The sequence below is a fragment of the Myotis daubentonii genome, chromosome 8 (assembly GCF_963259705.1).
Source record: "Myotis daubentonii chromosome 8, mMyoDau2.1, whole genome shotgun sequence".
Classification (NCBI taxonomy): domain Eukaryota; kingdom Metazoa; phylum Chordata; class Mammalia; order Chiroptera; family Vespertilionidae; genus Myotis; species Myotis daubentonii.
The window spans coordinates 21,063,126-21,089,662 of NC_081847.1; the positions used below are offsets into that span (position 1 = coordinate 21,063,126).

The 26,537-nt window shown below is 39.9% G+C and overlaps 2 protein-coding genes across 2 annotated transcripts in view; one reads left to right on the top strand and one right to left on the bottom strand.

Annotated features, from left to right (window-relative positions):
* Window positions 1-26,537, bottom strand: part of LOC132239341 (ADP-ribose glycohydrolase MACROD2-like) — a 792,923-nt gene that overhangs the window by 492,636 nt on the left and 273,750 nt on the right. The window lies entirely within an intron of this gene.
* Window positions 23,893-24,416, top strand: LOC132240251 (nuclear prelamin A recognition factor-like). The gene has a single exon (XM_059707551.1). The coding sequence runs from the start codon at window positions 23,926-23,928 to the stop codon at window positions 24,238-24,240; it is 315 nt and encodes a 104-aa protein (XP_059563534.1). The 5' UTR covers window positions 23,893-23,925; the 3' UTR covers window positions 24,241-24,416.

A 26,537-nucleotide genomic window follows, 5' to 3' on the forward strand; every position in this document is an offset into this window, starting at 1 on the left:
TAAAGTATCAAAACTGCACTTAGAGTATACAAGTAATACAAACGGGGAAAATTAGGGGGTGGCTGTAATATGTTTATACATTGCAGTAGAAAGCATCTATCTCATGTATCATTGTCTTTATGCCTGACATTATTATGATCTATGTACTACATTTCGTTTTACCTTCTACAGTTCCCTTAAAAAGTGAATCTACAATTTAGCCACCAACATTGTCCTTCCCAAGAAAAATACCATTTTAGCCTACCCTTAAACTTTTAGAATTAGCTTCAAAATCCGGAGAATACGCTTAAATCCTGACTTCATTTAAAGGGCACACCCAGCATCATAACGTGAATATTGGTGAGAGATCTCCTTTGGATTTAATTCTAAATTATTGCTTTGCATGAATGATATCATTACATTCAAAGGTGAAGCTTTCATCCATTTGAATAAAGAAGAGTGAAGACATAAAAGTGGCAGAGTTTTAAAAAACAAGTAAACAAAAATTTGTTGGCCAAGAGCCGGCTTCCTGAGTGCCATGGATACAAAATTATTGTCTAGGAACTTAAAGGTGAAATCAGGGGCTACTATAACTTCAAGTCTGGAAATGACCTTAGATATCAATCTTTCAACCCCCTTTAATTAACATATGAGAACAGAGACTCTTAGGAGGGGTCAGGTACCTGCCCAGCCACAGAGTTCATAAGAACTAGAATTAAGATTTCCCAAAATGCAGGCCTATGTTGTTGTTGTTTTTTTGTCCCCCAAAATAGGCTGATTTTAGAAGGTGTTAAGTTTAATACAATGGAGTGTGTTTAATATAAGGTAGTGTGTTTGTGGCTTTCTGCTTTTATTTTTCATTGAGCATGTGTCAATTTACACTTAGGAGAAAAATGTAATCAATGAGTTAAAATAAAATTAAATTATTTTATATGGTTGAGTACTTTTTAAAAATATTACTTTGCTATCTTCCTCAGAGATGGGAGCAAGTTTGTCTTTTCAATATATTAAACAGATAGCTAAAACTTGCAAAATATTTTGTCTTATCATAAGACTTGGAAAAATAAAAGGGCAAGGGAATAAAACTAACAAAAATACTGAACAACTAAACATTTTACATGTTATGGTTTCTTAGGGTTACCAAATTTAGCAGATAGGAAAAATATAGGATGTCCCATTAAATTCAAACTTAAGGTGAACAGTGAATAATTATTTTTTAAAATATATTTTATTGATTTTTTACAGAGAGGAAGGAAGAGGGATAGTTAGAAACATTGATGAGAAAGAAACATCGATCAGCTGCCTCCTGCACACCTCCCACTGGGGCTGTGCCCACAACCAAGGTACACGGCCTTGACCGGAATCGAACCTCGGACCCTTCAGTCCGCAGGCCGACGCCCTATCCACTGAGCCAAACCAGCAAGGGCATGAATAATTATTTTAATATAGCTCATGCAATATTTGAGATATACTTATACAAAATAATTATTGTTTATCTGAAATGTAAATTTAACTGCAAATCTTATATATTTTTTCCGGTGTATGTATATATGCTAACTTTAAAATATTTAATTAAAATGTCACATGGTGGAAAGGCAATACTAATTTAATACATATACCAAGTTCATACTATACCAAATTAATTCTCTCAAGTATATTATGAGAACAAAATCATTCAATATTTAATGAGTATCTGTTGTGGTGATTTATTTCTAAGGAATACGATGAAATAGTAATTTGTAAAAGCCACATTGATTTTATTTATGCATTCATATAATACACTCCATATAACACAAGGCAAACCAACCACAAAAATAATAGACTCCTCCCTATTATAGAATGTAATTAATTGATCTTTTACATGTAATCAATATTTATTTAAATTGATAATCCTTTGGTAAATAATTGTTTTGCTAAATTTTATTACTGTGGCAGACAGAGAGATAAAGGAGACTTAAAAAGAAAGAATAAAAAGAGAAAGAATATTAATAAAGAAATATTGTGTTGGACACTCACTAGAATCAGGTCTATGTCAATAGAGTCAATATTTTCTCCAATCTAGATTTTGTTGTAATTCTTCAAAGATATTACAATGTGTCAACTCAATATCAATAATATCATGCAGAACTAAAAGGATGCATGATATTGCTTTTTAGGTGTTTTTTCTTTTATATTTTAACCATTCACATGTTTATACACAGAAAAGTTTTTTGTTTTTCTCTTTAGATTTAACAGCTGTTGAATCTTAGAGGTTGCACAGGTGTTCATTGCTCTATTCTTTCAGCTTTTCTCTATGTTTGAAGATTTTTATAACAAGTTTGGGAAGAAGAAAAATGGAAAAAGAGAAAAATAATTAACAACTATATAATCATTAAAATTGTTCTAAGTATAGCAAAATATGATGGGATCTAAAATATGTCATTTCTAGTTTCTTATTTAAAACACTAAAATTATTTTTATATTTCTATCTGGATATAGTCAACAGATACATTTATTGGTTTTCTTTGGATATCTCTTTGCTACATTTGTCATTAAATGGTAATGCACTTGTTATATTTTAATTCTCAATATTCAAAATATGTTTTAGTTAATTTTTGAACACTAGTATTAGCAACTTGCATGAAACAAGGTTTTTTTTTTAACCTTAGATAAATCACTTAGAACAACCAAAACATTAAAAAAATTTTGCTTTATTAAAATGTATCTAAGGATAAGAATAAATATTCCAATAAATAGTGTTGTCTTATTGTGTTTGGGCTGCTCTAACAAATATACCATAGACTGGTGGTCTATCGCAGACTGGACTTAAAACATAAGAAACTTATTTCTCACAGGTGGTGAGGATGGAAGTCTAAGATCAGAGTGCCAGCATGGCTGGGTTCTGGTGAGAGTCTGCTTCCAGACAGAAGACTGTTGACTTCCTGTTGTATCCTCGAATGTCAGAGAAATGGCAAGAGAGCTCATTGTAGTTTCTTTTATAAGGGCACTAATCCCATTCAAGACTGATGCACCATGAATCACTCCCAAAAGCCCTGCCTCCTAATATCTTCACATTGGGGACTAAGAATTCCACACATGGGTTTTTTTTTTTTTTTTTGGGGGGGGGGGTTGTGGGGCACAAACATTCAGTCTATCGCTTTTAGGCCAAATAAAAATTTCTTCAATAAATATATATCCTGAGAGCCAACCTGGCTAATCTTGCTTCTGAAATGAGCTTCCATTTCCCTACCCTGAGCATTAGTTCCACTTTCACATCTGCCAAGGAAGTAGAGAATAGCTAATTCCACATATGATCAAGGAAAGGCTAAATAAACTATGGTGACTAACAGGTAAAGAGTTAGCTTTTCAGGTACAGGTATCAAAGGTTTATTACCAGTTACTTCAGCTTTTTTTCTCTTCAAGTACAAGCTTTACTTTCCATCCCTCTTCCATTTCTATGCTAATAAATTTTCCATGTCCTCCCTTGAATTTTTTCTACTGCTGATCATTATTATTGATTTTCATTCCTCTCAAAACACACATTCTTACCCTATTTCTTTGTCATCTCTTCAACAGTGTTTTGTCCACTTTCCATTGTATTTTCCCCTTTCCTCTCCCATCTTCTAAACTTAAATGTCATTTCCTAAATTTCAAAGTAATTAGTCAAAAGATGGGGGGGGGGATTAGTCATGATGGGAACTTTTAACTTTACAGTGTCAACCACCTGATTTGCTTGATTTATATTATGAAAAGGTAATAACATATAGATGTAAATATTAAAGTTAAAATATAGTTTAAGAAATAATTATTTTTTTCCAATTCACTTAAAATTCCCAAATTTTGCTTTATTAAATTTTTTCTTTCCTCTTTTTGGGGGGAGTTTGGATGGGTCAGGAAATTGTATTTACAGTTGTTGAGTTCTGTCTATTTAAGAGAAATACTGTCTAATATCCATCCATAGAAGAGTAAAATAATGAAAATTTAAAATTACTTAAAATCCTACTTCCCAGAAATAACTACTGTTAACACTTTACACACACACACACACACACACACACACACACACACACCTATGCACACAAGTGCACTATATATTACAATTTAAAAGAGAATGCTATAAGAATTGCCTCTCTCTCCTATTCTCTCAAGTTGGAAAACAGACATGTCTACTTCCAGATCTTCTCCCATTGGGTTGAGAATATTAATCTGAAAATGGCAGATTCATAAGATGGGGGGAGCCTGAATCTCTAAACCATCACATGGAGCAGAGCCATCCTACTGACCTTGACCTGAATGATTCATTGGAGAGAATTACACTCCCATCTTAATTAAATTATAGTATCTGGGACTTTTTGTTAGAGCAACCCTATCCAATACATTGCCTAAATGGCCAAAACGTATAATTTTGAAACATTCTGGGAATTCAGAGAAGAGAAAATGACATAGGCTGGAGTCTTCAGAAAAAAAAAAAGACATTTAAACAAGATAAGAATGATAGAGTTTCAAGTTCAAGATGGCAGCTGAGCACGGGCATTTGCCACCCCTCCAGGAAACCACAATAAAATAGCCACACAGGAATACAAAAGGGAACAAATTAGAGAGCTCAGTTTCTGGATGACAAAAAGCAAATAGAAAAGTGTAGTCAGAAGTTGAGGGCGAAAAAGGCATATATAGTCCAGGAGATGTGCCTGAGGGAGCCACAGGAGACATGGCAGCCAACCTTCCTGGAAGAACTCTGGAGGATTCTGTGCATCAGGGTTTTCTCAACCTCAACACTATTGACATCTGGAGCCAGATAATTATTTGTTGCAAGGGGCTGTCCTACACATTGTATTATGCTGGTAACACTAACCATGTCTCCAGCCCCATTGATAAAACATGTCTCCTGCCTTGGCTAAATACTCCCTGGTTGAGTGTGGTTGTCATACATTATTCATGCTACAAATATTTACTAAACACTTCCTGTATGCCAGGAACTGTTCTAGGTACTGCGATATAAAAGTGAACTAAATAATCAAAAACCCTTTTCCTAATAATACTTGCTAATGGGACTAGGTAGGCAACTAACAAACTAACTGAGTAAAGGATATAATTTGTCAAATGTTGACAGTGCTTTGGAGAAAATAGAGGAAAACATAAACAATACTGACAGGGAGAAGGAAAGCATAACTTTCCAGAACAGCTGTGCCAGTTGCCTTTCAAATCCTTTCCCTAAATTTATATGTGGGAAATATCAAGTGCCCAGTTTTTGCCTCTTAAAATACCACTGGAGAGATATTTGCTATACAATTTGAATGAACTTCAGGAAAGAATTGCAGAAGAGGTAATAATGGACTTTAGACCATTCTGAAGCCATATTTGATGAAACTCAAAGATGGGGATGGGCAATGGGCAGCCACTGAAGGTTAATAAGCAGAAGAGTGAGGGTGGTGCTGAAAAATGATTCAGGGAGAAAAATGGCTGCAAAAACTCAGGAATCAGAGAAGGAGTCTAGCTTCAGATGGTTGAATGGATTTACTGAATCCATTGGCTGAAGCAGTAAATGTATAAACCTTATCTCATTTTATTTTTAACTCATTTTCTCCATCAAACTTTCAGCAATGAGGCTTTACAAGGCTCCGTGAAATGAAATTTCCTTTCAGAGAGTTTCTTATTTCATGCAATTGCATTACAATGCTGAGTCGACAGATAGTTGAATACTATTAACTAAGCTTTACTATTATTATTTCAGAAATATGAATGAGGAGCTTTTTACTTGAATAAAATCTTGAGTTAAAAATTCACTCTTAAGATTCATGGAGACCAAAACACTTAGAAAAATTTACTCATATCTAGTGAGCTCTCTTTATTTTCTCTGATGAACACATGTTGTCAGTTGTACAGTCCTAACAGCTTGCAGCTACAAGTTCAGCCAATGAGGTTCGGGGGGGATGGGAGGAGCGGAGGGGAGGGAGGTGTAAATCTGAGATAGTAGGTCTTTTTCTCCTTACTTAAAAGTTTTATTTTGCATAGCATTTGGCATTCTCTCACCAAAACCATTACCAAAATAACATAGTCATATCCTTTTTATTTCAAACATGTGGTAAGATATGCAAAATTATAAAACAGAGAATGAATGACTGCCTATGTGTGTTGATTATTTGGGGTTACCCAAGTTTCCTTGCTACACGAGAAACAGATAGCTACATGCTATCTGAGAAACTCACTTTCTTTGATGGAGATTTGGGCTGGATGTATATACTTGTAAGAGAGGAAATGAGCATTCTCCTTTGAAAGCCAGAACAACCCAACCAGTTTTGCCAAGAAAAAGAAAAGAAAAAATAAAAAAAGGTCAATTACCATAGGCAGAGGCACATACTTCCAATATGGTTTAGCAATTTTTGACTATGTGGCTTTCTTTCTAACTAAATCAAGTTGATAGATACAACTTCTGCATCTTTAGATAAAACTAGAGGCCTGGTGCACAGATTTGTACACTGGTGGGGTCCTTCGGCCTGGCCTGCACCCTCTTGCAATCTGAGACCCCTTGGGAAATGTCGTAGAGCCGGTTTCAGCTCGATCCCAGCAGGCCAGGCTGAGGGACCCCACTGGTGCATGATTTCATGCACTGGGCCTCTAAGTATGCATAAAATCTTTGGTTAATCTCTTCCATCCATCCCTCCTCCACCCTTCTCTCTGAGATTCATCAGTCTATTCCATGTTTCCATACCTGTGCATTGAGCATCTTCCCCCTGGTTGTCAGTGTCGTCATAGCTACTGGCCGAACAGTTGAATGGGGAATGGTCGCTTAGGCTTTTATATATATATATAGATTAGTTGAAAGTTATTGACCCACTGTTTCTCAGGTTTGCCAGCCAAGTCAGAACACTATAATTCTATAAACATATCTGATCATTCTTGCTTCTTTGTTCATAATGCACTCCAGCCTCCTTCTCTCCCTACCCTGATTTTAATGGCCTCCCTTCTACTCCCACTTAGTCAAACCTTTCATTATATCAGTTTTCCTCACCTCCATAAAGACTTTCTTGAATAGTTTAGCCCAAAATAGTCTCTTCATTTACCAAATATCTAGAGGACTTATGTTATATATCCACTACTTGGGACAGTGCCACATTTTATGCCATCTCATCATTGTCATATAATTGTTTAACAAGGTTAGTTATTGTTAGATCCAACTCGATTTGTCTGGCATATGGTCAGGGAATAAGAGATAATTTTTTGGTATCCACCTCAGCATCTGATATGCATGTTAAAGAAATATCTCTAGAGTGCCCTTAGGACTAAAACTCAAATAAGGATAGACCCAAAATCATAGTCCTAGCCTTTTTGAAGTTTATACTAAGGCATATATCCTTCTTATTTTAAAATATATCATACATTTTTGAACGTTAAAAAAACTCTATTCAATCAGTCCCTTGTTTCACTTTTAATCATTACTCGTTAACTTGCCACAAATATTTTTTTCCTTAGGTTGAGTGTGAAGTTTGCCCAGGGAAACCAGATGTTGAATAGAGATCTCTGAATGTTCCTATAAGTAGTTTTCTGGTTCTAGATCCCTGCATGAGGAAGGGAGATTTAAGTTTATGTAAAGTGAGACTAAATGGTCATGATACAAATAAGGACAATAAAAGAATGATTAGCCTAGTCCAGCTGCCTTTTAATATGATCTGAATATCACTGATTCCTTACAAGAGTGTTGTCATGTGAAATTTCACTGGCTAGTTATTATCGATAGCAACAGGAACACTTTAATGATAAATGCAAAACATACAAGTTGGGTTGACCTTATTCATGCTGACAGTTCTTCATTCGATTGCTTTGGGTGCATTAGTGTAAATAAATGGAAACCAGGTTGGTCGATAATCACACCATAACACCTCATAAGCCTGTAGAGAATGGGAATTATGTATTTGAAATATGTCATCTTTCTTATGTTTTGCCCATCCTCGACACTGTTGTAAAGGAAAATTATACTACCTAAAGCAGAGGTTTATCTAATAGTTGTTGGCTACCAACTCTGTGCCAGGAACTCTGCTAGGTGTCAGAGATAAAATGGCAATGACAAACATGATCTTGTACCTCTTAGTAGGATTCTAGTGGAAAGTAAGCAGCCACTTCCCAATCAAATATCCAATTGTAACTGTGATGAATGGTCTGAAGGAAAAGTGCAGGAGGTAACAGGAGTTCCTTCTCCCTCAGTGACCAAACACTTCATCTTCAAGAGCTGACAGTATGGCACCTGGAAATGACTCAACACTGAGATATTTGTGGACTAATGGAGAAACGTAAACAACACAAAAAAGCTCAAGCCACTGAGGCAATCATAACAGCTACATGGCCAGGATCAGAACATGTTATGACAGAAACTTAAGAGCAAGAAGTAAATCTTAGTCTAGCTATCTGGGCCAATAGAGCTGATCAGAGCTGCTTACAGGGTATGTTGCTAGGGAGAAAACCATACAGGAATATATTTGAGACCAAACACATCTCCTAGAGTTGTGAGCAAGTCCTGCTCACAATTGCAGGAAGTGGTGCAAAGTTGGGACACAGTTCAAGGAACTTTAGTGTGTACAGTCAAGGGACAAGCCAGAGGATGAGAAAATAAGCCAGAATACAAGAGGGGAACCTGGGAAGGAGTCTGGCTTCAGATGGTTAAATGGATTTACTGAATCCATTGGCTGATGCAGTAAATGTATAAACCTTATCTCACTTTATTTTTAACTCATTTTCTCCATTAAACTTTTAGCAATGATGCTTTACAAGGCTCCGTGAAATGAAATTTCCTTTCAGATAGTTTCTTATTTCATACAACTGCATTACAATGCTGAATCGGCAGATATCTGAATACTATTAATTAAGTTTTACTATTATTATTGCAGAGAACTGAATAAGGAGGCTTTTACTTGAATAAAATATTGAGTTAAAAATTCACACTTAAGACCCATGGAGACCAAAAGACTTAGTAATATTTATTTAGATCTAGTGAGATCTTTTTATTTTCTCTGATGAACATATAACCTAGGCTGCTGGAATCCAAGAATCTAGGGCTATATTGTTTTCAAAAGAACTTTCTGCAATGATGCTATATTCTTCTCTGTCCAATATGGTCACCAATAGCCACATGTGTTTATTGAGTGTTTGAAATGTGGTTGGTTAAGTGAGAAGCCTGAAACACCATTCACAAAGAATGTATGCATCCCTATGTTCATAGCAGTGTTATTTGCAATAGCTAATTTATGGTAACAGCCCAAGTGCCCATCAGTAGATGTGTGTATAAAAAATCTGTGGTATATTTACACAATGGAATACTATGCAGCCATAAAAAGAAGTATCTCTTACTCTTTGCAACAGCATGTGGGAACCTGGAGAGTATAATGCTTAGTGAAATAAGCCAATCAGAGAAAGGCAAATATCACATGATCTCACTAATAAGTGATGAACAAACAGGTCCAGAGGCATGGAAACATGGAACAGACTGATATATCTCAGAGTGTGTGTGTGAGAATTAACCAAAGAACTTATATGCAAATATGCATAACCACTGGACACAGACAATAGTGTGGTAAAGGCCTGGGTGGGGCAAGGGCTGGGAGGAGGTGGGTAAAGGGGAGGGTGGGGGGTGGGGGACAGCTTTAATACTACCAACAATAAAGAAATGTTAATTTTATTTAATTAATGTTAATATTCAAATGTAGCTAATGCCCACCATATTGTACAGTGCAAAGATATAACCCATCTTGACTAGAAAGCATACAGAGCTATTACTGGGCATTACATAATAATTGTCTTTTGTTAGACAATTCCTCTGCCTTCAGGTTTCCCATAGTTACTGACTCCCCTTACTCTTTAAAGGAAGAGCAAAAAACAAAACCCCTTGTAGGTGACTCAACATTCACCTAGAATATAGATCATCATGAAATGACATTCCAGGAACCATATCTGGCCCATACGTATGTTTGTGTTGGTTTACACTATAGTTTTTAAATTAGTTTTAAGATTTGTAAAATTGATTTTTCCCCAAAAAAATCTCAATGTCTGTCTTCTTCAGAAAATAATTAGACCATGAGGCCAAGTTGGCTAATACTTCCTGGCAGTCAGTATCTGGAACTGAGCCAAAGAGATGCTTGATGTTTAGTAAAAACACTGCGCAGCCTACTTCACTCATTCTCATGGCCTTTCTTGGCCCCTGGAATGGCTGGAGTTTGAGAGTCCTGATCTACAAATCTTCCGCAGGCAGAAGCATCAAATCTGAGATCCTGATAAGCCTGGTGATGTTACTTCTGTTACTCTGACCTTTAATATTCAGCAAAGAAAGGAAAAGGCTCAATACAAACTCCTTCTATTCAAGTTAATATCTCTTCACTCTTCTTCAAAATTAAATAGGTATGTGCACATATACAGAAGATTTCAAGGTTATTGTATCATTCTGTATGTGAGCCAAGGCCAAGGCTACTGGTTTCAGAATATACAGAAGTAACATTTACCAGCTTGGGCATATTACTTAACCACGGCCTCAGTTTTTAGATTTATAAAATGTTGAGACATAAATAACTTGGAATAGGGCCTGGCACATTGCAAAGACTCAGTACCTGTTAGCTACTGTTATTCTACATTTAGATTGAACGTTAGTTATGAAAATGACCTCCATGAAGGAAGAATAAAGATAAGTCTTATCACCCCAAATAGCCACAGCTATCCTGAGATAGAAGAACAAAGTTGGAGGGATCACAATACCAGATATCAAGCTATATTACCAAGCCACAGTTCTCAGAACTGCCTGGTACTGGCACAAGAACAGACATATAGACCAATGGAACAGAACAGAGAACCCAGAAATCGACCCAAGCCATTATGCTCGATTAATATTTGACAAAGGAGGCAAGAGCATACAATGGAGTCAAAACAGCCTCTTTAATAAATGGTGCTGGGAAATTTGGTCAGATACATGCAAAAAAATGAAACTAGATCACCAACTTACATCATACACAAAAACAAACTCAAAATGGCTAAAGGACTTGAATGTAAGATGAGAAACCATAAAAATCCTACAAGATTCCATAGGCAGCAAAATAGCAGGTATGTGTTGTAGCAATATCTCTACAGACACAGCTCCTAGGGCAAGGGAGACTAAGGAGAAAATAAACAAATGGGATTACATCAAAATAAAAAGCTTCTGCACAGCAACAGAAACCATCAACAAAACAACAAGGAAGCCCACTTGCATGGAAGAACATATTTGCCAATGATATTTCCGATAAAGCAGGGGTGGGCAACCCCTGGCAAGTGTGCCAAACATGGCATGCCAGTAACTCTTGCTGGCAAGCGAAACCTTCTCTTATAATCTTCCATTTACAATTTTTTTCTTAATATCGACTTTTTTATTTTTCAGATAAATTCAGTGTAGGTGCATCTTAGATGAATAAATAATTTTACATAACAAGTTATCTTAAAGACCATAGATAGACATGGATTGACGAGAGAGGGGAAGAGCAATTTCTATGCCTCTGCCTTAACTCTCCCTGCCTTCCTATATCCGACCAGTGTTTTGATTTCATCCACATATGCTTGTGAATCTTTGGTCTCATAGATGAATTTTGTTAAGTCTTGTAATAGGAGTAGCCTGACGGATGAAAGTAGTAGCTCGTGCATATCTCTGAAGGTCACAAAATGTAAACCTGATGTAAAATCTCTGTCATCAGTGATGCAGCAGCAAAAGTCCCATTGATAATATCAAATGGAGTCATAAAGTTTTCTGTCGGACTATCAGTGTACATGTATACATTAAAAAATAAAGGTATTTTTCATCATCATATACTGTGTTTTTGTTGCTCGAATGAATTTTATTATTTCTTCAAGGTTCTTCACATATGTATACTTAAGAGATATCAAGTAGGTATAACATGTTCTCAAAAAATTAGGGTTGGCACGCAGAAGAATTTTGAGTCAGAGATTTTGCTGGTTTTGGCATGCACTCACAAAAAGGTTGCCCACCCCTGGAATAAAGGTTTAATCTCCAAAATTTGCAGAGAACTCATACAACTTAACAAAAGGAAGATAAACGATCCAATCAAAAAATGGTCAAAGACCTAAATAGACACTCTTTGAAAGAGGACTTACAGAAGGCCAAGAGACATATGAAAACATGCTGAAGTCACTAATCATCCACGAGATGCAAATCAAAACAACAAAGAGATACCATCTCACACCTGGCAGAATGGCTATCATCAACAAATCAACAAACAACAAGTGCTGGTGAGGATGTGGAGAAAAAGGAGCCCCTGTGCACTGCTGGTGGGAATGCAGACTGGTGCAGCCACTGTGGAGAACAGTCTGGAGTTTCCTCAAAAAGTTGAGAATGGAACTCCCATTTGACCCAGTAATCCCACTTCTAGGACTACATCCCAAGAAACCAGAAACACCAATCAGAAAGGATATATGCACCCCTATGTTCATAGCAGCACAATTTACAATAGCTAAGATTTGGAAACAACCTAAGTGCCCATCAGCAGATGAGTGGATTAAAAAACTGGCGTTCATCTACTCGCTGTAATACTATGCTGCTATAAAAAAGAAGAAACTTTTACCATTTGCAACAGCATGGATGGACCTGGAGAGTATTATGCTAAGTGAAATAAGCCAGCGGGAGAAACATAAATATCACATGATCTCAATTATATGTGGGATATAATGATCAACATAATTTGATGAACAAGAATAGATCCAGAGACAAATGGTAGGGGTTGGGGGAGGTTAGAGAGCAACCAAAGGACTTGTATGCATGCATATCAGCATAACCAATGGACACAGATACTGGGGCAGTAGGGGCTTGCCCAGGGTGGGAATGACGGGGGAGGGGGGTCAATTGGGGAAAAAAGAGACATATGTAAAACTTTAGAACAATAGATTTTATTTTTATTTTTTTAATATATATATATTTTATTGATTTTTAGAGAGAGGAAGGGAGAGAGATAGAGAGTTAGAAACATCGATGAGAGAGAAACATCGATCAGCTGCCTCCTGCACACACCCTACTGGGGATGTGCCCGCAACCAAAGTACATGCCCTTGACCGGAATCGAACCTGGGACCTTTCAGTCTCCTGGCTGATGCTCTATCCACTGAGCAAAACTGGTTAGGGCTAGACAATAGATTTTTAAAAAGGTAAGTCTTAGCCACAGTATAACATGTTTTCACTCTCTAGTTGATTCTAAACCACAGGAGAGATCTGAGTTGGCTTGTATATGTTAAGTGAACAGTCCCAAGAACAGTTATCAATGACTCAGCAAAAGCTCCCCATTTCTCCACTGCTCTAAAGACTGCAGCACAGCCTGGGAGAGCTTCTGAGTAGCACATTCCCAAATGCCATGCGTGCACAACTTCTCTTCCTGCTGGTGCCCAATGCCCTGAGAAAACAACTCTCCCTGAACAAAGAAAGACAGCAGTCAACTGTGCCCCCAATCAGTCCTTTGTCTGCCCCAGACATGTCTCTTCCAACAGCATTCTTGAGCCACTGAACCTGACTGCAAATTCAGAAAGAAACATAAAACGTCTAAAACTCAGATGGTTCAGAATTCAGCTTTTCTTTGCATATTTACTTTTGAAAAGTACATTTTGAACTTGACTCAAATTGTGTATCACCATTCATGTGATGAAACACATCCTTCTCAAGGCAAAATCTTTCTTTTCTCTGAATAAATTTAGCTTTTAATTCATATGAAGTGAGGCTAATCTTTAAGAATCCTTCAAAGGGTGCTTAAGGCCAACCCAGAGATCACTATAGATGGTCCGTTTTTATTATGGCTCTCACCCAAATGAATTGACGTCTGGGTGGGAAGAATGTCAGGCCTGTTCTTTGCCTGCTCACCCATCTGTCCCAACTTAAACTGTAACTGCTCAAGTTTCTCCCCTCCACCCAGCAGGCAGTTAGTGCCAGTTACCAGCAGGCAGACTACACTCTCCAAGACTAGAGAATGTTCAGTCCTGATTTTCTCCCCAACTCTGGCTATTTTTTTATTTTTATGTTGGTGCCAAGTCACTGTATGCTCATATTTCTGGACTGATCATCAAATGAAACATCAAGAGGATACCATCTCTATTGTCACAAGGCAGGAGAACACAATCCTAGCAAGCACATCCCTAATTTGTATTTAGAAATAAGAAATAATCTCAATCCTGCCTTAATGAGTTATCTTCAACATATTAATTAATACACATTATCTCATTTCACCAACTCAACTGTATATATATATATATATATCCACATTCACATCTTTGCTAATGATAATAGAAATATAACTAATAACCACAATGAGTGGTTAGTAGTTTAGCACAGCTAACATTTGTATAGCACTTCACAAGCACATTCACATACTTTCTCTTATGTACTTTTCAAAAGATACCTATGAGACAGGTGGAGCAAACAGGGATGAACATTTTTTGATGCTCAATATGATCTAAGCATTATGATAGGTTTTTCTGTGTGCTACCTCTTTAAGTGTGCCAGGACCAGAGTGAGGTGCAGGAAGCACAGAGGGTGTGGCACCTTAAATAGTGTATCTTCCTCTCTTCAAAGATGGACAAACTAATACTCAGAAATCTTCAGCAACTTGCCAAAGGGCTCTATTTAGTAGGTCTCTGACCCCATTCTGGTGTTCTTCTTTCTACTGAGGGGGCCAGGGGCCCCAAGACATTTCCAAATAAAGCCACACTAAAGAATTGTATAAGAATTGATTTGGCTGCTTGAACTTTCACTTAAAATTCAGTGTAGATAGCACTCCAAAGAAAATCTTCATTTAATCGTGATCACTGTTTATAAAATGAGAATGCTGCTTATTTTGGGCTTTGTTAGTTTCTTTAAAGTTCTGCAATTAGCATACCCTAATTATGTGTACTATTGGGTTTATCATCAATAATTTTGGTTTGTTTGTACATGTAATGAGGTGAATGGACTACCCAAGAGATAGCAGAAAGTGAATGTGAGTCACACTCTCATTTTTATTTTTATACAATTTCAAAATACAATCTGTCCCCTCGCTCCAATAGAAGTTTATGAAAATCCACCAGAAACTCTTTTTGTGTCCATTACTTTAGCATTCTCCAAAATAAAACCCTCAAGTTAATACTTATCTTGTTCCAAAGTCACTAAAACACAAAAACTTCAAGCTTAAAACAACTTCATTGTAAAGGGCTGCACATTTTATGTCTTCCTCACAGCTTTAAATCTACTCACAGCAGTCCCAGATAGAATTTATGGAAATACAATAATATGCCAATTAACTACAGTCAACCAGTTCCTAATTCTACATCTACAGAATGTCTTTATTATTAATGAAAACCCCTGCCATGCTCACTGAGAAACAAGAAGGCAAGCTGAAAGAAAAACCAACCCACTCTTAATTATACTTATAATTGTTCTTGGAGATGCATAATTCCTCACCTAGAACTTCAAGTTCATGGATCAAATTTAGCCCAGTTCTCTGCTGTGGGAAGCTGCTGACACAATTAGGGCGAGTCATGCAAGAGAAAATCCACAGGCCTATCCACAAAGCACACAGCCAGGAAACATCTAATTATATATTTGTTCTTGCTGTCCCTTCCCTGTGGTTTAACCACCCATTTGCCATTAATTGTATCTGATGAGGAACAGAATATAAATCTGTAAGTTGGGGGTTTTGGCTCCAGAATTAAAAACTCTAGTGAGATCTATGTTTGGCTCATGGCTGGACTTCCAAATCTATTGTCAAGAATTAGTGGGGGTTGGCCAGTGTTGCTCAGTGGTTGAGCATTGACCCATGACACAGGTCACTGTTCCATTCCCCATCAGGGCACATGCCTGTTTTGCAGGCTTGATCCCCAGTAGGAGGTGTGCCAGAGGCAGCTGATCAATGCTTCTATCTCATCATTGATATTTCTCTCTCTCTCTCCCTCTCACTTCCCACCTCTGAAATTAATAAAAACGTATTTAAAAAACAAATAAAATAAATAAAAACAGCATTTAAAACAAAGAAACAAAACACTAGTGGGAAAATGGGCATGTGGATATTGCTAAGATCTAGGCCAGGATATTAGTTCAAGTAACAAAAAGAAGGGATCTCTCAGGGGCTATCTAAGCCCTAACTTGCTTTTTATCAAACAGGTTCTTAGACACTTTGGGGTATATAGTGTAGAATATATCCACCTGATTTCCAACAGTGCCATAGAGCAACATGGGGTGTCTCAGGCCAACTGACTCTTTCAGTTCCTCTGTTGAGTCTGTCCTTATCTTTGCAGTCTCAACTGTCATGGAAACTGCAGATCTTTGTTATTAGAGGAAAATCTAGATGCTCCAAGGGTCCCATTATACCTTAAAAAGAGTGAAATCACCTGTGTACATTGGCCATGGCATACAGTGTCACACTAGGCGTTGTCACTATTATCAGTGTTGGTGTCAAATGAGACAAAGGGGATGAGTGCCCTGTTTATGCAATAGCTGTTATATTAACTTTGGTTCATTGGCTCCAGGAAGTCTCATTCCAACATGTTGGAAAAGGTCTCCATGCCATTCCTACTCCCTGGGGATACTTCGCCCAATTTAAATGCCTCACAAAATTACTAGGTAGGTTCTTCTCCTGAGATTCATATGAAAATGTATTTATTCCCTACCCAATTCGGGTTTTACCCATAAAACATCTTTACATCACCAAATGTAACCTATGTAACTGACAAAATTGACCATTCCCATTCAACAAGCTATTTAAAGAAACATTTGCTTACTTATGTCACTAATCATTCTATTATTGTAGCATTTGTCCAGTTCTCATTGCATTTGATGGAATTGATTGAAATGTTTCTTTCTGACTCATCTCTTCCCCTGACTCCAATAGAATAGCTTCTTCAGCATTGTGCACAGTTCCAGGCTTCTCCTTGCCTTTGCCTCAAAAGTCTTTGCAGGCTAGCCCTTGGCAATCAATTATAGGTGATTCAGATACTGAAACTATCTATTGTGCAGACTGACCTCATTTATACTCTGCAGCCCCCGTCTTTAGTCCCTGCCTCTAAGAATGCTGCTAACCTACCTAGACAAGCCAAAAAGAGGACTGAGGGAGATCGAGTCCCTCCAACTGCAGGAGGCCTATTTCTTCCAGCCCATTTCCACTGCTTTCCAAATTGAAGTCACTTGGCACTTGTTTTAGGAGCAAGACCCTTTCTCTTTCATAAGAGTTCATTTCAATACACATTTAAATGCTATTTACTTAATAGTTTTCCTTAAAGTATGTTAATCGTATTTCTTAGCAAACTATAACTCTTAAAACTGCTTTTACATGAAAGGCCTTTCAAAAATTGTTTTATGGATATTCTCAAACTCATTTAAATAAGATAGCATGTTTCAAGTGAAAGTTTAACTTTCTATCTGCCTGGTCCCAAGTACATAATAAACATTCTTATTCTATATAAAGCACTGAATAAAATGGAAGCCTGGATAAGATCTTAATAAATGGTAGTTATTATATTATTCTCATCAGCCACTGACTAGAAAGGAATGGAAGTATTTCTCGTGTAACATTATCAGAACACATGGGGTTTCTTTCCTCCCTCTCTGTGTTCCTGTCAACTTTCCATCTTTCTTCACCTCCAATCTCCTCCACTTTCTTCTTTCCTCATCTTCTGTGTGGTTTCAAGTCAAACATGCAGTATAGTGAGGAAAAAGAGAAAAGGAATGGGAGCACATAAGTTTTAAGTATAGAAGGAATAATTATTGGAAAATAATTTGGCCTCTGCTTAAAAGTATCAAAATGCAAACACAGAGCCAGAAGATATTACTGTATTTTCCCAGTGGTTGGTATTTAATTAGCACTCTGCTATTGTCAATTGGCTTTGCTGCAACTGGGATAAATCATTTGTAAGCTATTTTGGAGGCTCGAACTATTGCCACTACCATTTCATCAATCTCCTCATCAGCTTTGTTATTACAGATCTCAGTGATTTCTCACCTTTTCAAGAACTCTGTGTGCATGGATTTGACCTCTAGAAGTATTTGGCCACTATCATCTCAGCTATTAAATGTGAGATTCAGACATCTCAAGCTGTGTGTCAAGACACTGCATTCTGGCAGTAATGAACCCATTACCTTTCTCCCCCCTCATAAAGCATGCTTTTCAAGTACCCAAAATTGTGTGATACAAGTTCTTGCAGGGGCTCATTTTATCATGTGTGCCTTTGAAAAGAATGTCTGTTGCCAGCTCTATTAATATCCAGACTTTTGATAGTTTGTGCCTGCACATTATGCAAATAATGTCTGCTCATCTTTCCTTGGTGAACCAGGCAGCAGGGTCAGGCAATGAGATATAACTAAGCAACCTGTTCCATTAGCATTTTCCAGGTCTGTTGAGATCAATGGCTTCTTCAAATTGTATTTTCTACTCTTCAAAAATGTCACACTGAGCTTGCTTTGTGCCTGCTAATGAGTCCTGAGAGGGCAGGAAGGCCAGTGGACACTGACTACATCACCGTCAGGCTGTTTCCTATAAACACTCCATCCAGGCTGTTTGTCACCTCTGCACCTATGTGGTGGTGGCCTGAAGCATGAGCATGCTGGCTGGATTCAAAGAGGAAGTCAATGGGACTGGAGAGTAGCAAGCCAGGGATAAACAGAATGGGTGGAACCAGAGAGACTTTTCCTCTGTGTCATGGACTGATTTAGCAGTTGAGTGGAGCCTACATATTCTTCTCAGAATATATATCAAGATTTTAAACAAATAAAAATACAAAAGATTACAAAGGAAACCATTTTATTGAGATAATTACCTGAAATCAGTATGTGCTACAGTAATGTTGCATGCTTCTTTACTGACACATTAAAATAAGATCTAGGGGTTATTTGAAGTCACAGGTAGTGTTTTGACATTTCTATAGCAACGGTAATGTGATAGGAAATATCTGTGATTTCTACTGATAACAAAGTCTCAAGAACTGCTGATACCCCTGTGGTTTGGGGCTACAGTCATGTCAAAAGGAAGTGCTAACTTTCAGTTAGAAGGTAATGACAATAATTGTTTTTATTTTCATGAACTCCTGGAGAACTCCTGAGAGTATGGGGACCATGGGTTGAGGGCTCGTGTTGTAGGTGAGGCGTTTGGATTTTACTCCCAGGAGAATTAAAGTCCTGGGGGAAGAGTATGCAGGCCCTGGGTACTGGTCCACTTAAGTCAGGAAGCACCAAGAGCCTTCCTTGTCTATTCGCTCTACCTGGTGCCCCTCAGTACTCTGGGCATCATTTGTTCTGGCATTTACCACATTAGTGTGTGATAACTGTGTTGTCTCCTCTAATAGTTTAAGAACTATGTCTCTACTATCTTTATATAAACAGTACAAGCTCTGGACATACTAGCTACTGAGTAAGTGTGTGTTAAATACATTAATGAAGACTGGGATGCTTTTGAAAGAATTACACTTACACGTGAATCTACACTGCCAAGATTTTTCTGAGGAACTTGTTTTTCTTTCTGAAAGGGCTTATATATGAAAATAAACATTTTAAAAAATCTCATCATCCCCAGCCAGTGTATTTGAGCATCATCCCATGTACCAAAAGGTCACCGGTTCAATTACTGGTCAGGGCACATGTCCAAGTTCCAGGCTTGATCCCAAGGAGGGTGCGTGCAGGAAGTAGCCAATTGATGTTTCTCACATCAATGTTTCCCTCTCTCTCTCTTCCTCTCCCTTCCTCTCTCTAAAAAAACCCAACAAAACCACATACACAAAAATCAATAAAAATTAGTATAATCAGACTTTAGAACTGAAAATAGAAATATTGACATCATCAGCCAGATTAAAATCAAATAATTTCAAAGTAGATTTATCTAAATAAATAGTGTATCTACCTAAAAACCTTGATTTAAAATCACAGGAGTCTGTGCAGGTAAATAGAAGACCAGGTAGGCAAAGGGATGAAGAAGCACTGAGCACACCAGCTAGGAGTCAACAAGTCAAGAGCTCATGCAAGGGGATGAGCTTCCAGGAATCTTCATTTTTTTCTGGTTTGTCCTAGATTCTAGAATAAGCTCTCTAATTGAGGCAATAGCTGAAAGCTGCCCAATTTCAGTCCGGGGCCATACCTGGAACCTGGGTGGAGCTCTGCACACAGGGCTGGTTTCCAGTCCCCATGTTTATTACCGGATGGGGGTGAAGATCAAGGCTTGAACCTTACTTTAGAATCCAATGAAATTCAGGTAAAAGCCTATTAACATGATCAAAAAAGAACCTGCATGAGACAGATGTGCGGGCTTCATGCATGTTCAGTTTCATCACTGTACGAAACAATGTAAAACATGATTTCGGTCAATGGGTTTTTATCAAGGCTTTCCCTTGGATTAAACACACACACAGATACAAATAACCTCTACTATGCACAATGAACATGCTTCACATTTCACTTAGTTTGAGGCTCTACACTCTCCGGCAAACCAATGCATTAAGGAGTTTCACGGGAAAGATAATGGTGGAGGGAGCAATTTAAATCCCATTCCTGCTGCAAATACATCATGCAATTCCTTTTATTACACATTTAATAAATTTACTAATACATTCCAGAGTATACAGTTATCCCCATCCTCTAAGGGGTGAATATATTTCAAAAATGAGGAATGCAATTTCTTTTTTCTTTGCTTCCTGAATAGAACGTGACTATTTGGGGGCTCACTCCCTGCTGGCAAATGGCCATTTCCTGCCTCTAGACAGAAAGGCTTACAAGAACTTATAAAAAACAGTCAAAATCCTCTGTAGACATTCAATAAGTTATAAAGAAAAGAACGTTTTGATGAGTTGGTGCAAATGAATCAGGAACATATGGATGCTATTTCCCTTGAGTTTAAATTTGAAAAGAGAAGAAACTTCTTAGAAAAATGAACTTTGTAGATGTCACTGAACCCAGCAGAAAAACATATGAGATGATTACTCAACTTAATACATTCCTACCTTGCCCTGTGCTTAGCTGAGGCGCACTCAGGTCATTTGTAGCTCAATTTGGACTGTCAAACACACAGCCCATCTGCTCTAATTGTTTTCAGAGTAAAATTCTGGACAGCAGTAGATATGAAGGTGGTTCGTATCTTCAGCAATTAATTTTATTATAGTGATTCATTTTCTATTTTCTCAAAAAAATAATTTTGTCAGTGGCAGGAGATTATGGTGACATCATGGGTAACACATATCTGTATATCCAATGCCCTGGTGGGTGGTGGAAACTGGCTCCCAAGAAGGACAACAGGGTACCAATAAGGACACCATCCCCTGCAGCCAGGCTAAATGGTGCCCTCATGCCCAGGGAGAACTAATTTGCTTCATGTGACTGAGCACTTCATTCTCAAAAGGTTTTTCAGGAACCAATATAATTATAACTGAACCAAGAGGTAATCTGTTGGCTTTCTTTTACAATCTGACTACAATAATTACTAAGATAATGAGTCAATTGTATATGTTGATGACTTTTACTTATATATTAAATACACCTCATGCATGGAAGTATATAAGCACATGTCTTAACACAATGATTACTACAATAAGGATATTAGAAATATATTAAAATGCTTTCTTAACACTAGAAAGACTGAAATTTAGTATATACCTATATTGCCCAAAAGCAGTCAAAATGACTGCATTGTGAAAGAATAATATCGGAGCACTCTTCACTTATGTTCCTTAGCTTTTCCAATAACTCATTTCTATTCGACATTTCTTTCATGAATTTAGGGTGCAAAAGAAATAGAATAAACAACTTATTAGAACAAGTATCACTGCATAAAGATTCGAATAACAAGTACTAGTTTAGCTTATTGAGCAACTGCAACTTACCAAGTATCGACAATTTATCATGTACTTGTATGTTATCATGTGACGGTAATCGAAAAAAAATGAAAACTGTTATTTCAATACAGAGCCGAACTGGTCATATAAGAAATTTACTCAATTCAATAATAAGAGTCATTTGATTATTTAAAATTTCCCAAGCAGTGAAAATTACTGCTTTTGGGCAATATAGGTATAATATATATATATATATATATATATATATATATATATATATATATACCGGAAATGAAGGAGGGGGAGGTAACTACAATTATTAATAAACGCATTTATATGTTGTACAAAAAGTCACAAAATTCTAAGACATTGTGTCCTTATATACATAATTTTTTTTCTAATTGAAATTAAAAAGCAGTCAAAATGACTTCCTTGGGCAATCTAGTGTTAAGGAGAGCCAAAGGCACCTACTGTACGCAGGATGCCACAGAAAGCTGACTAGTAACTCCCCTGGATATTTTCATGTGAATTGAAGTTACACGCTTTATTTAGACATGATCAAACCCATTAGGTCAAAGGGAATTATGGGACTGAAGAGACAAGTGCTTATCAGTAGGAAAGCTGTGGTGGCCACTCTGGTACATTCTAGAGACAATACACCCCACACCACAGGAGGCTCCTAATCCCTTGTTAGGAGGCCAATTATATGTTTGTTGAGAAGGGCTCACTTAGAAGAGCCTTTTCCACATTAGAGAGAATAAATATGAACTTGTACTTTGGCATATTCTAGCTGGAAAAAGATCCTTGAGAGTAATCGGTCTAATCATTCTAAACCACTAGCTGAAAAACATCCTAATATATAAAAATCCTGGGTCCATCATGAACGAACGGAGGATAGCTCCATCCCCTGGCACTCAGGCTCCACTGATTAGGGGCTGGCTATAGGGCGAACCGGGGTCCCTCAGGCTCCAATGAATCTCTGGCAGCAGCAACTGGTGAGCGGGCAGAGGCAGACCGCTTGGTCCCTCTCCCGGAACACAGGCTCCCATTGATCAGGGGATAGTTAACAGGGAACCAGAGTGAGTGGCACAGGGACTGGCGAGCAGCTGGAAGGCAGGCCTCTTGGTCCCTCCTCCTGGCCCTCAGTCCCCAATCAATCAGTGGCGGAGGCGGGGCGGAACTAGGGACTGGCTTCCTTAGTAGCCCTGTAGGTTCAATCTCCAGAGGACAGGCCAGGTACCAATGGACCAGCGCCTTCGGCATGATCCCGATAGCGCTGCTGGCCTCCTGGAACTCGGTCTTGAGCACTGTGGCCACTTCCCCTCCCTAGATGCTCCACAAGGAAGAAAGGATACCACCAGCAGCACCAGGGGCGACCAGCAGTGACTGACTCCTCTCCCTGTGCTTTCTCCAAGTCACTTGAGCCAGCCCCCACCTGCCCCACTCCAGATGAAGTGTGATCACTGCAAACGGAAGGAATATAGGAAAAAAACAAAAACCGATGACCAAGAGAATACTGCAGTCAACGTCCGGAGTCTGGCTCAGGAGAACGGAGAGAAGGGAGAATTCCATAAAGTGGCTAATGCCAAGATATTTCTGAGTGACTGCCTGGCGTGTGACAGTTGTGTGACCGCAGAGAAAGGAGTCCAAGTTTCTCAACAGAACACCAAGGTCTTCTACTCTGTTCTGAACCTTAATAAGAAATGTGATACCTCACAGCACAAGGTGCTGGCAGTGTCTGTGTGTCCTTAGTCTCTGCCTTATTTTGCTGCTAAATTTAGCTGCATCCAGAAGGCTCTGCAGCTTCCTCAAAAGCCTTGGGGCGCACTGTCCTTGACATGAAGATAGCTGTGGACTTCAGCATCCTGGAGAGTCAGAAGGAATTTGTGCGTTGGCACTGCCAGCACCACGAGGAAGAGCCCTGGCTACCCATGATGACCTCTGCCTGCCCCAGCTGGGACTTATATGTAGAGCGTATGCTGGGTCACCCCATCATCCCCACCTCTGAATGGCCAAGTCTCTCGAGCAGGTCATGGGCTCTCTGGTGAAGGATTACTTCACCAGACGGCAGAACCTGTCCCCAGACAAGATTTTCCACGTCATTGCGGCCCTGAGTTATGACAAGAAACTGGATGCCCTTTGAGTAGATGTTCCCACAGCTTTACACGGTTCCCAGGGTGCTGACTGCATGTTAACCTCAGGGGAAACTGTCCAGATAATGGAGCAAAGTGACCTCGCCTCGAATGACACCGCCGTGGACACTCTGTTTGGAGACATGGAGGAGAAGGAGGTGAGGCTCCGTGAGGGTGCCAGCTCCGACGGGTACCTGGCACACATCTTCAGGCACATGGCCAAGGAGCTGTTCAACGAGGACGTGGGGGCGCTCACTTACCACACCCTGAGGAACAAAGACTTCCAGGGGGTCACCCTTGAAAGGGACGGAGAAGTTCTGCTACACTTTGAGGCTGCTTATGGCTTTCGGAACATCCAGAAGTGGTCCTGAAGCTGTAGAGGGGCAAGTTTCCCTGCCACTTCATGGAGGTTCTGGCCTGCGCCAGGCATGCCTAAGTGGCAGGGGCCAGGCCCAGGCGGACGACGGGTGTGCAGACAGGGCACTGCTGTGGCCGATGGAAGGCATCTATGCTGCCATCCCGGTGTGGCTCCTGGAGACCAGTGCCATGTGCAGGAGCTGTACCTGGAGTGGCTGGGGCAAGGGGGCGGGGGGCAACTCCCCCTGGGTCCAGGTGGCCCTGCACACCACCTAGTAGGGTCCAGGGCAGCCTGTCAGGACATCAAGTGGTAAAGGTCCAGCAGACGCCCAGCCTCCAGGCTGCCTGAAGAGGAGTGTCAGACACGTGAAGGAAAGGCTTAGCATATCTGTCATCGCTTTGGATTTCAGAACTCCCTGATCCCCATCTGTTGGCTCCCTCCCTCTGAGGGGCGCTGTCATCATCACATGGGTGCAACTGGAATATTGTATCTCAAGAGGATTGCCCCAATGTACGTATCCTTTTATCCGATGATGAAAAAATCCCAAAGAACAAGAACGGAGACAGACTACTGTCCTTTAGGCTTAAGAAAAAAACCCGGAAGTGTCCTGCGAAGAGCTGAGACTTGGTTCTGTCCACACGCCTCAGAGAGATTGGATGAGGAAATGGCCCGGTTTGGCCCTGACTTTACCCACTTATGTTCCTCTTGAAGGTGTCTTTGCCACAATGTGAATAAACTGCCACCTTTTGGAATAGGGGCTCATACGAAAGTCTGTATTCCCAACTTTTCTTGAAACAGATCTATGTTCTGCAGCTGTGGCCACCAGCCTGAGATCAGGTCCTCTCGACTAGGTCCTGTTGCTGGGAATCAGGGGGCACTGGAGTGAAAGCCCCCTCCCCCACCCGTGCCCTTTTACATTCAGGGATTGAGCTGAACTCACTTTGGGGGATGCCTGGCAAGGGTGACAGCTGTCACAGATGGAAGGATGGAGAATGGAGAGGTCGACACCCTGCTCAGTCCCTCCCTGAGTGGGGTCGGGAAGATGAAGGCCAGCCAGCCTGCACCACAGTTGGGTGAGATAGCGTCCTCTGTATCCACCTCTCACCCCGTGGGCCCAGCCACTCCTCTCAGCTCCGGGCAACCCTCTGCATTCCACAACAGTGCACTCTGCCCTCACATGCTGCTCACCCTAAGTAGAAGGAAGAGAGCAGTTGGTCTACAGAAAACTACACAGAAAGATAGGGCTCACGCTGGTGAGCGCAGTGGCAGTGGGGGGGGGGGAGCCTCTCCTGCCTCCATGGCAGTGCTAAGGAGCAGTGAGCTGAGTGGTAAGAAGCAGTGAGCAAGCGGGCAGTAGCGAGGGGTCCCAGATTGTGAGAGGGATTTCCAACTGTCGGCTTAGGCCTGTTCCTGGGGTCCTAAGTCGGCAGGTGGACATCCCCTGAGGGGTTCTGGACTGCAAGAGGGTGCAGGCCAGGCTGAGGCACCCTCCCCCCAGTGCACAAATTTTATGCACCAGGCCTCTAGTTCTATATAATAAAAGCTCAGCAACCAAATGGAGGAATGACCAGAACAACTGGTAGACCAGTTGCTATGATGTGCACTGACCACCAGGGAGCAGACGCTCAATGCAGGAGCTGCCCCCTGGTGGTCAGTGTGCTACCACAGTGGGAGCACTGCTTGGCTGATTAGAATGAGTGGCTGCTCCCACTGTGAACCATGGGCTGACAGGCAGGAACCCGGTCTGGGATCCTCACCTCCTCGCCCCAGGCTCCTCCTCCTCACTTCCTGCTGTCTCCTCCTCGCCTCCTGCTGCCTCCTCCAGATGCCTGCAGGCCATGAAGCACCACTGCTGCTGGGTTCGCAGAGCTGACCCCGGAGGCTGGGAGGTAGGTTCGTGGCCACCAAGGGACTGAGGCTTACTCTGCTACCTCTCAGTGCTATTGTCCCTGGGCCCATCCCCGACCGGGCCCCTTGGAGAGGCGAGTGTTCTGGCTCCATGGAAGATGCTGGACCAGGGAGCAGCTGCTCAGAGAGCAGGTTCACAGACGCTCAGCTGACCTGGATGATCTGCACTCCCACAGCAGGCTGATCCCCACAGGCCATGCCCCCCACCAGTGTACGAATCCCGTGCACTGGGCCTCTAGTTTTAAAATAAAAGCTGCTGTTCCTATGAAATATTTCAATCTGGTAGATTTAGGGGGTAGCCCAGTTGTTTGATTTAATTATTTCCCAGGTGATTTTCACCATATTTTAGTGACAAGATGGTAACATTTCCCAGAACCTCCTTAGTCCCAGGAGAGTGTTCTT